At 36.8% G+C, this 15,461-nt stretch overlaps 1 protein-coding gene across 1 annotated transcript; it reads left to right on the top strand.

Annotated features, from left to right (window-relative positions):
• The first annotated feature begins 439 nt into the window (after window positions 1-439).
• CLN8 (CLN8 transmembrane ER and ERGIC protein) lies at window positions 440-15,236 on the top strand. The gene is made up of 3 exons (XM_074209547.1): window positions 440-554; window positions 5,864-6,516; window positions 10,053-15,236. Exons 2-3 carry the CDS (start codon window positions 5,974-5,976, stop codon window positions 10,374-10,376), a joined length of 867 nt encoding a protein of 288 aa, XP_074065648.1. The 5' UTR covers window positions 440-554; window positions 5,864-5,973; the 3' UTR covers window positions 10,377-15,236.
• Window positions 15,237-15,461: the final 225 nt, after the last annotated feature.

Genomic DNA, 15,461 nt, shown 5'->3' with positions numbered 1-15,461 from the left:
ATGCGCCGCGCCCCCAGGCTGACCTAGCCGCGGCCGGCCGCTCTGCGACTGACGCCCAAGGCCGGACGGATGCGCCGGCCCACAGCGCCAGGCTGGGCGGGGCCGCGGGGCCCGGCCACTCCAACACCTCCCTCCTGGGGTCGCCCGCTCCGGGTCCCGGGTCTCTTTTTCCTTCGTGGCACATCTAGGCGACTGAACGAGAGTTGTCGCTGGACTAGGGTATCCCGTGAGCTCAGTCCGGTCTAACTTCCCTGGGCCCCCGGCAGCGCCGCCGCTTGGCACAGTCCGGCCGCGGTGGCCCCGCCCCTGCGCAGGAGTGGGCCGGGCCGGCGTCACGCGGCTGCGGCCCGGCCCCGCCCCGGCCCGGCCCCGCCCCGGCCCGGGCCGCTGCGTAGGCGCGTCCCGGGAGCCCGGCCGTGCCGCTGGGAGCCTGCAGCTGGGCCCGGCCCCGGGGCGGCTTCTCCACTTCGGGCTCGGGCGCCGCCGCTGGGCTCGCGGCTCCGAGCCGAGGAGGGCGGCGAGGCCCGCGCGGGAGAGCGGCAGCGGCGACACAGGTGAGGACGCGCGGCCCCGGGTTCGGGGTGCCGCCCCCAGGGGAGGGGAGCGCCGGAGGGGCCCCGAGGAGCGCAACCCCCTGCCCTGCTCCGCCCGGGGTCCCCACCCCGCCGTTCCCCTGAAGCCGGTGGGGCCCCGTGGACCTCTCAGCCGGGGCCTGGGCCCGGGAGCCTGTGGCGCAAAGCCTGCCCAGGACCCCGAGCTCGGAAGGGATTTGGGGGGCTGCACCTCCCATTTGACAGCTTGGCCCCCTGGGTCTCCGTGAGGGACATCCAGACTGGCACAGGGCACGCGGAAGCCCCGCCACAGGCTCACCTCCGAAGCTCTCATTAAGCCAACATTTTCCTGTGTCGCTTCCAGAATGAGGGGAAAGGGTACTGGAGTTGAGATTATTATAAAAATTCAGTGCCAGCGTTATCTGAACTGAACCAAAAACTCTCCAAGCCTCAGTTTCCTTACGGCCCAAAGGAGAGGATTTGACTAAAATCCGTATCATTTTCTGCTTTGGTTCCAATCCAGTTTAGTATGTTTGAGGCTCGGTGGCAGATCCAGACTGGGGAGATGATTCTTAAATATATGTTTCATGTGTTGGCAAAGTAGAGATTCTTACAACAGACTCTGGGAAAATTTGAAGTTTGTCGCTTTCTATCAAATATGGGACAAGAAAGTTCCTCATTTGTACTTTTGAGTGTAAACCTCAAGTCTTCAGAAGAGGATGCTTCATCTCTCTCAGTTTCAGTGAATCATAGAATGGCAGAGCAGGAAATGGTCTTGATGATCCATCTCCATTATAGGTACGAAAACAATTCCAGAGAGGTGAAGTGTTTTCCCCAAAGACATGCATTTAGTTTAGTTAAGAGAATATTATATCAAGAAAAACAATTATAATCTCAATTTAAATTCCAGGACCAGTTCAATACTTAAACATAGTTATGTACCCAAGGATAAGTCACTTAAACTCTTTGAAGCTCATTTTATTTGCCTGTAAAATAGGAATGAGTGGAGGTCTGGTATAGTAGATAGAACACTGGCCTTGAGTTTAAATTTTACCCCTGACACATTGATTGTGAACAAGTCACTTAAGTTGCAGAGAAGACTGCAGACTTCCTTTATTTCAGGAATTTCTTCATCCACTATTTATTTCCCTGTGTTTTTGTTTAAAACCACAGGGATAGTCCCTTGTTCCAGTTGTGTGTCAAACTGTTTATGCTTCCTGATAGGATTCCATTCTTGCAATATCCACCACATCGCAGGTCCTTAATAAATGCTTGCTGAATTCATTCAGTGAATAACAATTTGAAATTAAACATTTTAAGCTTTCCAAATGAATCACTTCACAAGTAGTCCAGTGAATAGAACACTGGGCTTGGAATCAAGATTCAGTCTTCCTTAGTTCAGCTAGCTAAGTGACACTGGGCAAGTCACTTAACTCTGTCTTAATTCCTCAAACAAGATCACTGGGAGAAGTGAATGGCAAACCACCCCAGTATATTTTTTTAACATGTTATTTTATTTTTAACAATTACATGCAAAGATAGTTCAATGTTTATCTTCCAGACTTTTCTGAAGCCTTCCCATTCTTGATTTCTTATAGAACAAGAGTACTCCACCACATTCATATACCATAATTTATTAGTCCCATCTCCTAATTGATGGGCATACCCTCAATTTCCAATTCTTTGCCACTATAAAAAAGAAGTTATAAATATTTTTTGCACGTGTGGGTCTTACCCTTTTTATGATCTCTTTGAGATACAGAACTAATAGTGTTATTACTGGATCATAGGGTATGCAGTTTTAATATCCATGAACACAATTCCAAATTTCTCTCCAGAATGGTTGGATCAGTTCACAATACCAACAGTGCATTAGCCACTCCAGAATATTTGACAAGAATATTTCCAAATGGAATCATTTCAGATGTTACTGAAATGAACAACAGAATTTGGCATTAGGGATAAAGAAAAACAAAACTCTCCCTGCCTTCAGATAGATTATAATAATAATATACTTTTAACAGAATAACCTTGTGAGGAAATTAGGGCAGGAAATAGTCTACCCATTTTTCAGATATAGGGTTTTAAATGAGATTGAACTCAGATTAACTTCATAAGAGCACTCTTTACTACTGTATTGCTTTAGCACATCTTGGGACCAGTCACCCTAAGCAAACCTCCTTTAAACTTGAGCTACACTGAAGTGATAAGAGTTGAATAAATCCATATCTGGAGAACCATGCTGTAATAGGCAAGTGTTCTTCATAGATATTTAACATGGGCTTTCCAAACTTTTTATAAATTAATTTTCGGTTAAGATTTCTAACAACACTATCATTGGCCTCTTATTAACCATAAGAAACTCTAGGTACGTTCTAACTATAGACACAGAATTTCCTTCTGATCACAACCTATCTTTCCATTTGTCCCTGTTCCTCACCCTTCTTCCTTAACCTTCAATTCTTCCAGATTGTAAGGATAGAGTACCAGACCTCAGTCAGGAAGACTCCTCCTTGGGTGCTGATCTGGCCATAGATACTTAACTGTATGATCTTGGACAGGTCATTTAACTCTTTTTGTAAAGGTCCTCATCTGTAAGATGAGATAGAAAAGGAAACGCCAAACTACTCTTTAGAGATTTGTTTGCCAAGAAAATCCCAAATGGAGACACAAAGAGTCAAACAGGACAGAACTACAAGCTGTAACCACTACTTATAACCTTATTTTCCTCCCTTCCAGATCATCCTACCCGTATTTCCTCTCTTCCCAGAAGACCATTCCTTAAACAGTTTTTAAAAAATACGATCATCCCACCTGTATTTCCTCTCTTCCCAGAAAAAGACCATTCCTTAAATAATTTTTAAAAAATATGAAGGGGATGAAAGGTTAAACAAAATCAATCTGATATATAATGTTCATAGCTCTTTTCTGTTCAAGTTTGGTCCGTATAATTTCACAACCTCCATTTTTCAGTTATTTTGTGGTTGTTCTTTCAACTCATTGTATTGTGTATATTCTGTGAGTTCAGTAATATCTTTAGTTTGTTTTATTAATCACAAAACATTTACATCCAAAAAATTTTTACATCTGAAAAAATTTACATTTGAAAAAGATGCATATGCATATGTATACACACATACGTATGCATTCACATATATGTGGAATAGATTATTCAGTTTCCAGAAGGATTAAGCACTTTTTGAGTCTGAGGTATTTCTTTAGAATTTAGGGACTCTTTTTAGTTTTAAGAGACAGGATTTGTGTCTAAAGGAATGGATGTATGAATTTTATATTTACTTCCACTTTGAACATGTTTCAATATTTATATTTCAGTTGCAACACACTTAGGATTGCCACTTTCACCAACTTGTGGGAAAGTTATCAAGTATTAATAGCTTTATCAATCAGTAGACAATTCTGGGTACTTAGAAGGAACATAAAACTAGATGTTAACCAGAGGCTAATGAGTTTTAAAGAATGGTCACATGAAAGTTCTATTAAGCTCTTTTGATACCCACTGGAAATTCAACATTATCAACACTCAAAAATATTTCTAATCCAATCTTATTTTGACTCAGTAGTGGAGCAGGTAATAACTTGGATGTACTTGAAGATTTTATAAGTATTCGTTTTTGTCGCATCTTACTGTAATAGTATCATTTCAGATATAATTAAAAAAAATTTAAGACACAAAAGTGGTTCCTAGTTCGATTGATTTAATTAATAAAACTGTAGGTCTGATTTATTTTATCCTGAACTTACATTTATTTATAGCCTTTTCCTAAGAACTTAGTTTAAAAAAGAGACTGAAAATGTGAGATAAGCATACCAGTTAATTAACTTGGAAAACACATAAAGGGTTCCCAGAGAGAAAGAGATATTATAGTAACTCACAGGGTGGTAAATAGTGCTACTGAGTAGTTAATGTGTACTTTTTGGAAGTAGTTGAGGTATTGACTTGATTAAAAGGAAGAGACAGTAAGGTAGTATATTAAATATAAGAGGGATGGACTTAGTAGCAAGAATTTTTATGACTTAGATATTTTCAGTAGTGTCCAACTCTTTGATCCCATTTGGAGTTTTCTTGGCAAAGGTACTGGAGTGGTTTGCCATTTTTTTTTTCTCCATTTCATTTTACAGATAGGGTTGGGGGGGGGGGGGAGAAAAGAGGGTTAAATGCTTTGCCCAGAGTCACACAGCTTTTATGTATTTAGAGTCACATTTGAACTACTTACTTCAGGCCAAATTTGAACTTCCCTGCTCTGCAGGCCAGGTGCTCTATCTGCTGTGTAGCTGCCTGTCTTTAGATGATATTAAAATAGTGTGTGTGAAAATATTTCGACAATTTCAACATCAAGATTCAGTGCATTTTCATTGACTAGTCAGAAATATCTATAACTCTACTTTGGGCTCTCAAAATTCCTTTAAAACTCAGTAAAAGTCTCACCTTCCAGAAGCCTTTGCCTATTTTTTTTTAATAATTCTTTTTTAAAATTTATTTAAGGCAATGAGGTTAAGTGACTTGCCCAAGGTCACACAGCTAGGCATTTATTAATTATCTGAGGCTGGATTTGAACTCAGGTACTCCTGACTCCAGGGCAGTACTCTATTTACTGTGTCGCCTAGCTGTCCCTTCTTAGTCTTTTAATCCTAGTACCTTCTCTTTGAGGCTATTCCCAGTTGTTTTATTATTTCTTGTTGGTGCATCGGTTTTTATGTTTTCTCCCACATTAAATTGAGATCTTTGAGAGCAGGAAATATTTTGGTGGCATAATGGATAGAGCATTGCACTTGGAGTCAGAAAGGTCTGAGTGATCCTGGACAAGTCCACCTTTCAGCCTTAGTTTAGTTTCCTTAACTCTAAAAATAGTGATAGTATAGTTTACCTACGTCACGACTTTGTAAGAATAAAATGAGAACACATATCAATTTATAAATCTTAAAGTAATAAATAATGACTATTATTACTGTTGTACTTCTTTGACCAGCCTTTGTTAGAAATTCATAGAACCATGGGAAGAACTTTGAAGAGTTTGAGTGATTTTAGTAAGTTCCTTGAGGTTAAGAATTGTCTGATTTCTGCATTTATCTTTGGGATTTAATACTTGTTGACCTAATGGAACTTGGGTTATAGATCATCAGGTCCAACTGGTTAGGCATAAAATGGAACTCAACTATTCAGAACATGATTTTATACTCCTTATTTTACTTTTATAAAATACGATGGTATTTTAATGCCATAGGAAAGTTCTGTGTTCCAGATTCTGCTTGGTCCATATTAGTGAACTATTTTTTCTTTTTTTTTTTTTCAGATTAAAGAGAGACATATGAGGACTCAGGACCCCAGAAAAGACTGCATTTACACTGGATTAAAAAGTGGTTGAGCTATATATCAGAAACCGCTAGAATTTAAAGTAGAAAAATGAATCTTGGAAGTGACAGCACAACATCTAAAAACATTTTTGATATGGACTATGCGTCATGGAAAATTCGGTTAATATTAGTGGTGGCTGGTTTTTTCTTCTATCTGGGTGTCTTTGTGGTCTGCCATCAGCTCTCTTCTTGTCTTAATGCTACCTATCGATCTCTGGTAACTAAGGAGAAGGTTTTCTGGAATCTTGCTGCCACTCGAGCAGTTTTTGGGGTTCAAAGCTCCGTTGCTGGTCTTTGGGCTTTACTCGTGGACCCGGTTCTTTCTGCAGATAAAGCATATTCACAGCAAAACTGGTGTTGGTTTAATATTGCAACTGCAACTGGCTTCTTTTTTTTTGAAAATGCTGCTGTTCATGTGTCAAATTGGGTTTTCTGGACATTCGACATGTTCTTAGTAGTCCATCATCTTTTTGCTTTTCTTGGATTTCTTGGGGTAGTGATCAATCTCAAAGCTGGCCACTATCTAGCCATGGCAACCTTGCTACTGGAGATGAGCACCCCTTTTACCTGCATCTCCTGGATGCTTTTAAAGGTAAGTGTTTCTTGTTGAAGTCATGACACTTACTTTGCTACCTGGTGATGTTACAAAAGAATGAAGGGCACAGAAAGGATATTTAAAGAGAGATGATAATTATAGAAATTGGTATTTATGTAGCCCTTTCAGGTTTGCAGAATACTTTACATTTACATCTTTTAAATGTGGAAACGGAAGGTCAGATATTAAGTGCCTTCATGCAAAATAGTAATAGATTTGGAATCAGGTCCTGAGCTTGTTTTTTGACTCTGACACTGAAAAAATGTTTCACATTGGAATATCACATTACTTTTTTTTAGGTTTTTGCAAGGCAATGGGGTTGAAGTGGCTTGACCAAGGCCACATAGCTAGGTAATTATTAAGTGTCTGAGACCAGATTTGAACCCAGATACTCCTGACTTCAGGGCCGGTGCTTTATCCACTGCGCCACCTAGTTGCCCCCTACATCACGTCTTTGAATCTTAAAGTGATGCTTGCAATGAGAAATGTACTTACCTTTAAAATCCTGTTCAACTTGTGATCCAGTGTTTTTGTTGTGACAGACAGCAGTGTACTTTCTGTCATGGGATCTTTCTTACCTCACTTAGTTGCTTCAGTGTTATGTGGAACTCACTTCTTCCTGACTGGAGTGATAGTCTTTTTGATTCCATTTTATTTATGTTTATACCTTGAATCCAATGAGAGGATTAACCCCAAATGAAAAGGTTAGCAGAGTAGAAACCCAAAAATTTTTGCAATAGAAAAAGCACTAGATTGAGTTAAGATGTAATTTCAAATCCAGACTTAGCTACTTTACTGCATTTGTTACTTTAGGCATCTTGTATAACTTTGCTTCTCTAAGCCAGTTTCCTCATCTGTAAAGTGAAAGGATTATATTAGATTTTCTTAATTTTCTTCCAACTTTAAATTCTGTTAAGGCTTGTGATCATGAAATAATTACTTAGTTTAAAAAAACCTGTAAAATAATGAATCTTCTAGCTCTAAAATCTGTATCCCTATAAAATCTGTTTGAGACCTACAAACTCTCATGGGATGGAAAGAATTGAATTCTGCCATTTTGTATGATAAAATTCATTAATGTTTATTAACACTCAATAATTTAGTTTGACATCTTGCCTGTTGTCTACTTACAATAGGATTCTTACCACTTTGTCAGAAAGAGAAATTAGTTTCGAAATGAATCTCAATTGTTCCTAAGTTTGTTATGATGTTATTTTTGGTTATGGTTGTAGAAGTGGAAAGAACTTTAGAGTTTTTCTAGTCCTCCATCCTCCTTTTTTTACAGGCAAAGAAATGGGGAAATTAAGCAATTTGCCAAAGAAGCACCAAGGACGGCTCATAAAGACCATCTAATTCAAATCATATATAAAAGGAATCCCTACTGTCTCATTATTTGTCAAATGGTTATACAGTCTTCTGCTTGAAGACCTCCAAGCTGGGGGAAATCATCAACCTTTAGGAAACGCACCCAACTTTGGAATTGTCAATATCAAGCTTTAATTTGCTTCTTTTCAATTTCTATCTATTCCTCCTGGTTCTATCCTCAACTCTAAACCCCTATATGTTAGTCAAACTGTCCTCTCAGCTAGAAGCTGAAAACACAAACAAAAAAGAAATTACCACCGACCTTTCATCTTGCCTTTTGGAAATTTAAACCAAAGTTTCTTTGTGTCCTTAGCACTTTCAAAAGCATTCATATTTGGTTTGGTAGCCAGACACTTCTTCATTGTCCCTCCCACTCCTCACCTTCCTCTACACATACAAGCTATAGTCCTTGAAAGAAATTGAAGGTCCTTGTTGGCACTCTTTTGTCTTCTGTAATTGCTTGTCCTTTTGACTCTTAATTAAGCTGCAGGTAGTGAGCTTTTACTTACTTTATTTTTCCCAGCTGCTTATGGAACTGCCTTATATGTAGGTGTTTTGTGGGTTCATAATAAATTGAGAACCTAACAAAACTGTATTTATTGCCTGCCTCTGACTTGCTTGTTTCTTGTTGGTGATCACATCAGTGGACTCCTACCTTAGGAGGAGAGAGATTTACTTTATTTGGATGCTAATTTGAAAGAAATTGAGGAAGAAGGCAGGAAATGATTCTTTTTAAAGAAATCTCTGGGCCTCTATCTTCATTACCCCAGACTGCCAGTGTGGTGTCTTTGTCTTCCCAGTATCTTCAAAACTTGAGATTTCTCATGTGAATTTTGTCTTGGAATCTTTCTTACTTCACTTAGTTGCTTCAGTGTTATGTGGAACTCACCTCTCCCTGATTGGAGTGATAGTCTTAAGAGATACCATAACAGTACAGTATCTTAAGAGATATTGTAACCAAAAACACCACCCTGAAGCACTTTGAGGCTCATGAGACACATAAAGCTGTCATTTTTCTTTTTGTATCTCCCAGTTCTATGATGCATTGCATGGTAGACTTGTGGTACAGTGGTTAGTTTGGGATTTGGAGTAAAAGATATTAGTTTTGGATAACTTATCTGTATGCTCTTGATCAAGAGTTAACCTTTTGACCTCAGTTCTTGGGGTGGTTGGACTAAATTTCCACTGTTTCTAGTTTTAGTTCTAGAAGTAATCCTTGAGAAGTCAGGGTCATCTCCCCTTGCCAAAGTGAAGCACCAGGGAATTTTAGTGGGACTTCAGTCAAGGCTTTGTTAAAATAACAGATCTTAATAAAAATATTGGGCGGAACATCCTAGGACCAGTGTTGTGGTAAAGGGTTCCTTCTACGTTTTTGTTTGCCTGAAGAATCAGCAGTAATTACTTAATCCAATAATAAAAGTCCAGTAATAAAAGTCAAAATTCTGAATAAATCCTATTTCTTAACTTTCCTTCTTATATTCCCCTCCCCCCAAATCTGATCATTTACCAGGTTTTGATTTACCTAAGTGGCAGTCATTTTAATCCCCACTCTCTTCTTCATTCATTTGACTACTACTCTATTTGAGACCCTCACCTCCTCTCATATGGATTACTATAATACCCTCTTAACTAAAGACCCGCCTGCTTCCAGTTCTATAAATTTCTCAACCATCCTTCATATTCATGCCAAATTACTTAATTCACAGTTTCTGACCATGTTATTTAGAAACCTGTTTGTATTATGAGATAAAGTTGTAAAACCCTGTCTTGGTTCGCTCCAACCTGCCCTTTAAGCCTTATTTCACATTCTCCTTCACCAAAAAAAAGAAATAGAGACATTCTAGTTAGATTAGACAAGCTATCAGGTCTTCCAGCTTCTCTAAGATTCCTTTCTTGATGCTTTCTCTCCTCTTCTCCCCATCTTCAGCACCATGAAAGTGAGCTCTCAGTTTTTCTTGGAGTCCTTTGTTTTTACCACCTTCTACTGCCTTTCAGACTTAATTGTGGGTGTGTCACTCCTATTTGTTTTGGTATCTCTCCTTCAATAACATGTATGATATGGAACTTAGATCCTTAATACATATAAAATAGAATTTATTTTAAATCTATAAGAAAAAATGCATTGACAATATACTAAAATAGTATTAATTTATTTTCTTCCCTTGCAGGCTGGCTGGGCTGATTCTCTTTTTTGGAAGGTAAACCAGTGGTTGATGATCCACATGTTTCATGGACGCATGTTTTTGACTTATCACATGTGGTGGGTATGTTTTCAGCACTGGGGTGACCTACTCAATAGTCTGGCTTACCCACATCTTGCACTTTTCCTTGTTGGACTGGCCCTCCTTACGTTAATTATTAACCCATACTGGACACACAAGAAGACTCAACAACTGCTCAATCCAGTGGATTGGAACTTTGTACATTCTGGACCAAAAAGCAGTCAGTCTGTAAAAGTGAATGGTCAGACTCTCCAAAGGAAGAGGCAATAATTTTGCCAGAACAATTAAGTGCCTGCTAAGAATTGGAAACTAAATAGGACACATACAGTGTGAAAGTTGTGAAGATTCTTTAAAAATCAGTAACCAGCTGGTAATTAGGTGTTTATTTTGATTTTTGCATCTTCTTGGTGTTCATTTTGAAGTAACCATAAACTATTTTCTTTTTGTTTTTAAACCTCAGTTTGCTTTTATAAGTGGATTTTGTCCTATAACAGGTTCTTTTGACTTCCAGGGTTTGATGCAGTAAATTTTACCCATGTTGGGTTTGTTAATGTAGCATTAAGAAATATGAAGCATTAATCAAATTTAAAGTTACTCTATAAATTAGACTCTTAGAACTCTTAAATTGTGGATTAACTTTGACTCAGCATTTATTTTCTGTTCTTGTTTTCAAAGTTTTGTCATTTCTTTTAAGGAACTCTCTATTTATGGATTAACTTTGACTCAGCATTTATTTCCTGTTCTTGTTTTCATAGAAAAATGTGATTTATAGCCCTGTTTAAAATTAGTTACATTTTTAAAGGCCACATATGCAACAGTGTCACCTAGTGGTAGAATGATACATAAACTGATTTTTCAAGGCTCGAATGACAAACCATGGAGAGAAATAATGGTCCTTGAAATGAAGGAATTTTGTTGTGGAGTTAGAATTTCAAAACAAATGAATTTCAAGTGCAAGACATGAAAAGTTTGTGATTCATGTATTTTAGTTATGAATTTGTACCCCAAGGCAGGTACTCATAGTTTCCTAATAGTTCATATAAAATGTTCTGTATTACAAGACATTGGAATAGTTAGGGTTTTATTTAATTAAATATATCTCTATAGGTGAATCACCCAAATGAATGCTAAATTGAGAAGTAATAACTAGCTGATGGCAAAAATGCATTAATTTTCATATTTTTCTACAAGGTATATCTTATCCTTTGTAGAATGGTTTTATTTTATTTGGGCTATTTACTCAGTGATGATTCTGCTGAAAGTATTTAAAGTTCTCTGAAGTTTATTTCTTGTTTGTTTTTTTAAGATTGTGATATCAGGTCTATGTCAAAATTGTCAAAATATTAGTTTATTAAATTTTAATAAGGGAATATACTAAAAGTATTAATGTACTATTAGTTAATTCTGATTTATAGTTGTTTAAATGCCCATAATTATTGGTTCATGGAAACTGGATCTATGATTTCATTCATCTAGAAAACTTTTTACCAATGCAGGTCAACCCCTTGCTACAACTCATAATCTTAGAGAATAGCACAGAGCTTTGAGATCACCTCATCATTATGTGTCAGAGGACTTGAACCCAGATCTTCCTGACTCTTGAGACCAGCTCTCTTCCATGATATCATACTGCCTCTTTTCCTTTACATTTTTTTATCTTTTTAAATATTAAAAACAGCTGACTGCAATCTTGTAATATTTTTAACCTTTACTTTCTTGCTGAATTAAGTATAAAAATATATCAGGAATCCATTATGTCAGCTACAAAGTCCTTCCACTGAGGCAGATAGGTAGAATTTTGGTTCTAAGTGATTTTTGGCAAGTTGCTTTACCTGTCTGCCTGTTTTCTCATCTATAAAATATGGAAAATAATAACACCTCCCTTGTAGGGTCATTGGTATATTTGTTAACCAATTTAAAAACTTTAAAAATTTTTTTTGGGGGGGGGAACAGACAAAACTAGTTAGTCTTAATTCTTATGATGCTCTGTGTTTCCAAACAACTTAGTTGATTTTAAGGTGACAAAATAATCTTGTGCCATTGCCAAAAACTCTGCCTTTCTAGCATGTCCAGATGTGCCAGAGCTGTGAACATAGCCATCACCCCCATACTGCAGTCATTCTGAGTTAATAGAAGATGAATACTTTAAAAAGTTTTTAAACAAATTTTTATATGTGGCCTTTGCTCTCCAAAGAGTGAATCTACTTCTGAAGGCATGATCCCTGAGCTGCTTCTTAGGTACAACTCTCATTTATATTGTATTCATAGGAACAGTCTAAAGGACTTTTGACCACATTTTGTTCTATACCAGTTCTATTCTACCCATAATTGATTGCAGAACTGTATTCCTTTTGCCCAATTTTGAAAAAAATTCAAATCAAAGGAATTCGGAGTTATAATTTAAATGTATGGTTTTTCAGATGTTTTAAGGTTTTCTAAATTTTGTTTGATATAAAGTCAATTATTATGAAAATCATCTTTATATTTGCATAACTAAAAAAGTAAAGTGAGAGGATATCTTAAATATCAAGCTGTGGCATAATTACATGATTATAATTGGATAGGCATGTGCTTAAATGTGCTTTTTAAAAGTGATGCTTCAAACTCTGGAAGTTACAAGTGAAATTTTAGGTCAACCTATTGATATTGTTTCTTAAAAATGATTTAAGGTGTTTAAATCTAGAGGTCATTTTTAACACTATCAAACGAAATACAGCTCACTAACTGCCTATTCCTCAAGTGACTTGAATAGTTTCTGTGCAATTGATCCTTTGTTATGTGCAGTCACTAATAGTATTAGCATTCCTCTCAAAAGCAGAAAAATCATTTTCACATTAGCAGTACCAAAGTGGAATCCCATTCATATATAATAATAAATTAACTTTGCTTTTTATTACAAAGCTTTAGTTGTGGGTACTTTATTTCTTAAAAATATAAAAACATGATCAGGACTCTTGAGTGACTACAAAATTCAGTTTGCTTTGCAGTTTTTAGCCTAATTTTTATCTGATTAAACATACCAAATATGGATCTTTGAAGGATTTTCTCTCTTTCATAATAACATATATAATCATACATAATGTGAAAAGGATTGAACATGTTATGAAGGTGCAGAGTGTCAGGTGGATGGTCCAACTATTTTGTTGATACCTCATAATAGAGAGGAACACCTTCAGCATCTTGAGTGAACCTTCAGTGAATTTATAGAACAAGGACAGGAGTTTATAGGAGTATTGAATTGCTTGAATCCTACAACATTAGAGGAAATATTCAAGTTGATATAACATATTTGCTAGATTTTTTAAAATATAAGGATTTAATATCACTTTGAAAGGGAGGAATGTCATTTCTTTAAATCATGTTTTCCTGTTTCCCTTTTGTGCCCTTCATACTCTTAACAATCTTGATCAATCAATAAGATTGATTAGGCACCTTCAACCAGGCACCGTGTTAACTTCTTGGGGACAGTAGAGATACAAGGATAAGGAATGAAGGTATTAATTTGAATTCCACTTTTCATATTTATTGTTTTTGTGACTATGAATAGATGAATATGAATAGATCACTTAACCTAATGAAACTTGTACTACTTTTTCAGAGGGCTACTGGGAAGAAAGTGCTCTGTAGATCATAAAGTGCTTCAGAACTGTAGTTATTATTGGACATAAAGCTTTGTTAAATGACCCATATTCCCATTTCTAAGATTGCTGCAGCTGTTTATCGTTTCATGAATACTAATTTTATTTAATGTTTTAAATTTCCTAAAGAGATTTCCTTTCTAAAACCTTGTGAAGAAGCCATGTAAATGCTTTTCTCATTTAAATTGAGTTTCTTTTTATTTACTAATGATTGGTAAAAGCACTGCCCTGATATGTGAGATTCTTAGTTCTTGGTCGTTTCCCTTTTTTCTATTACTATCACTACATTTTCTTATTAAAATAATAATAAAAGCCTTTCTTTGTAACAATAAATGTAGTGACCCAAAACAAATCTACATATTGGCAGTGCCTGAAAAAGAATGACTCATTTTGTATCTCTAGACTCTCACTTCTGCTAAGAGGCAGAAAGCATGATTCCTCTTCTCTTCCTCTTAAGATTTTCCATATCTAAATCTTGTGATTTCTATAAAAAGGGAGATATTGATGCAATGAAACTGTAGTGTATAAAACCAAGTATATATTGTTCTTCCACAATATTTGGAATCTGGATATTGCTGTAACATCTTGTATTTAAAGTAAAATGTAACATGTATTAACATGTATTTAATGTAACATGCCCAAATGTAGCATGTATTTAAAGTAAAATGGATAGTTTTAAAAGAAAGGTTTTTGACAGTCATGTTCAACTCTTTGTGCATGGATTTTCTTGGCAAAGATACAGTAGTGGTTTTCCATTTCCTTCTCCAGATTATTTTATTGAGGGACTGAGGCAAACAGTGACTTACCCAGGATCACACAGCAAGTAAGACTCTGAGGCTAGATTTGAAGATTTTTCCTGACTTCAGGTCCAACACTCTGGCCACTGAGCCTTCTAGCTGCTTTACAGAAAGGTAACAATATTAAAAATGTGAGCATTATTCAAAAAATAGTACTTAAGAGGCACTTAGGTGGCGCAGTGGATAGAGCACCAGCCCTGGAGTCAGGAGGACCTGAGTTCAAATTTGGTCTCAGACATAATAATTGCCTAGCTATATGACCTTGAGCAAGTCACTTAACTCCACTGCCTTACAAAAAACTAAAAAAAATATGAACAGTATTCACAATTTAACATTAAATATTCTTTACATAATTTAAAAAATAGACACCCCTCAATAAATCATTAAGCACAACCTCTGAAAGTAAATATATAGTAGCCAACCCCAAATTAGATAATGTTCCTCATAAAGAACAATCCCTGCAACTTTAACATCTTTTTTCCCTCACCGCTGACCTTAGACTCCCTTAAAATTGCAAGAGATAAATATAGTATAATAGCCCCATATTAGGAGGCAGGAGAATGTCTTAACCTTTTTTTGTATATTGGACACCTTTAGTTATTTGGTTATTAAATATTCAGAATATTTTCATTTTAAAATACATGCATCATATATACATATATGTATGTGTATTAAATACATAAGATTACAAAAGAAACCATTTGTGTTGAAGTAATTATCAAGTCTTTTTTTCTTATATTAACAGACTCCAGGCAAAGAACACCTGATTTAGATGCTTTCTAACCTTCCATCCCTAAGTCTTATAGACTAGGAGTAGGGAACCGTTTTTCCCTCAATTACCATTTGGATATTTTAGAGCATTATTCATGGGATATATTTGGTCAAACATTTAATTCATCCCAAAAAGCATGTTATTTACT

This window comes from Macrotis lagotis, chromosome 1 (assembly GCF_037893015.1).
Source record: "Macrotis lagotis isolate mMagLag1 chromosome 1, bilby.v1.9.chrom.fasta, whole genome shotgun sequence".
Taxonomy (NCBI): domain Eukaryota; kingdom Metazoa; phylum Chordata; class Mammalia; order Peramelemorphia; family Peramelidae; genus Macrotis; species Macrotis lagotis.
The sequence above is the reverse complement of the archived record's forward strand: the minus strand, read 5'-3'. Positions and strand labels throughout refer to the sequence as shown.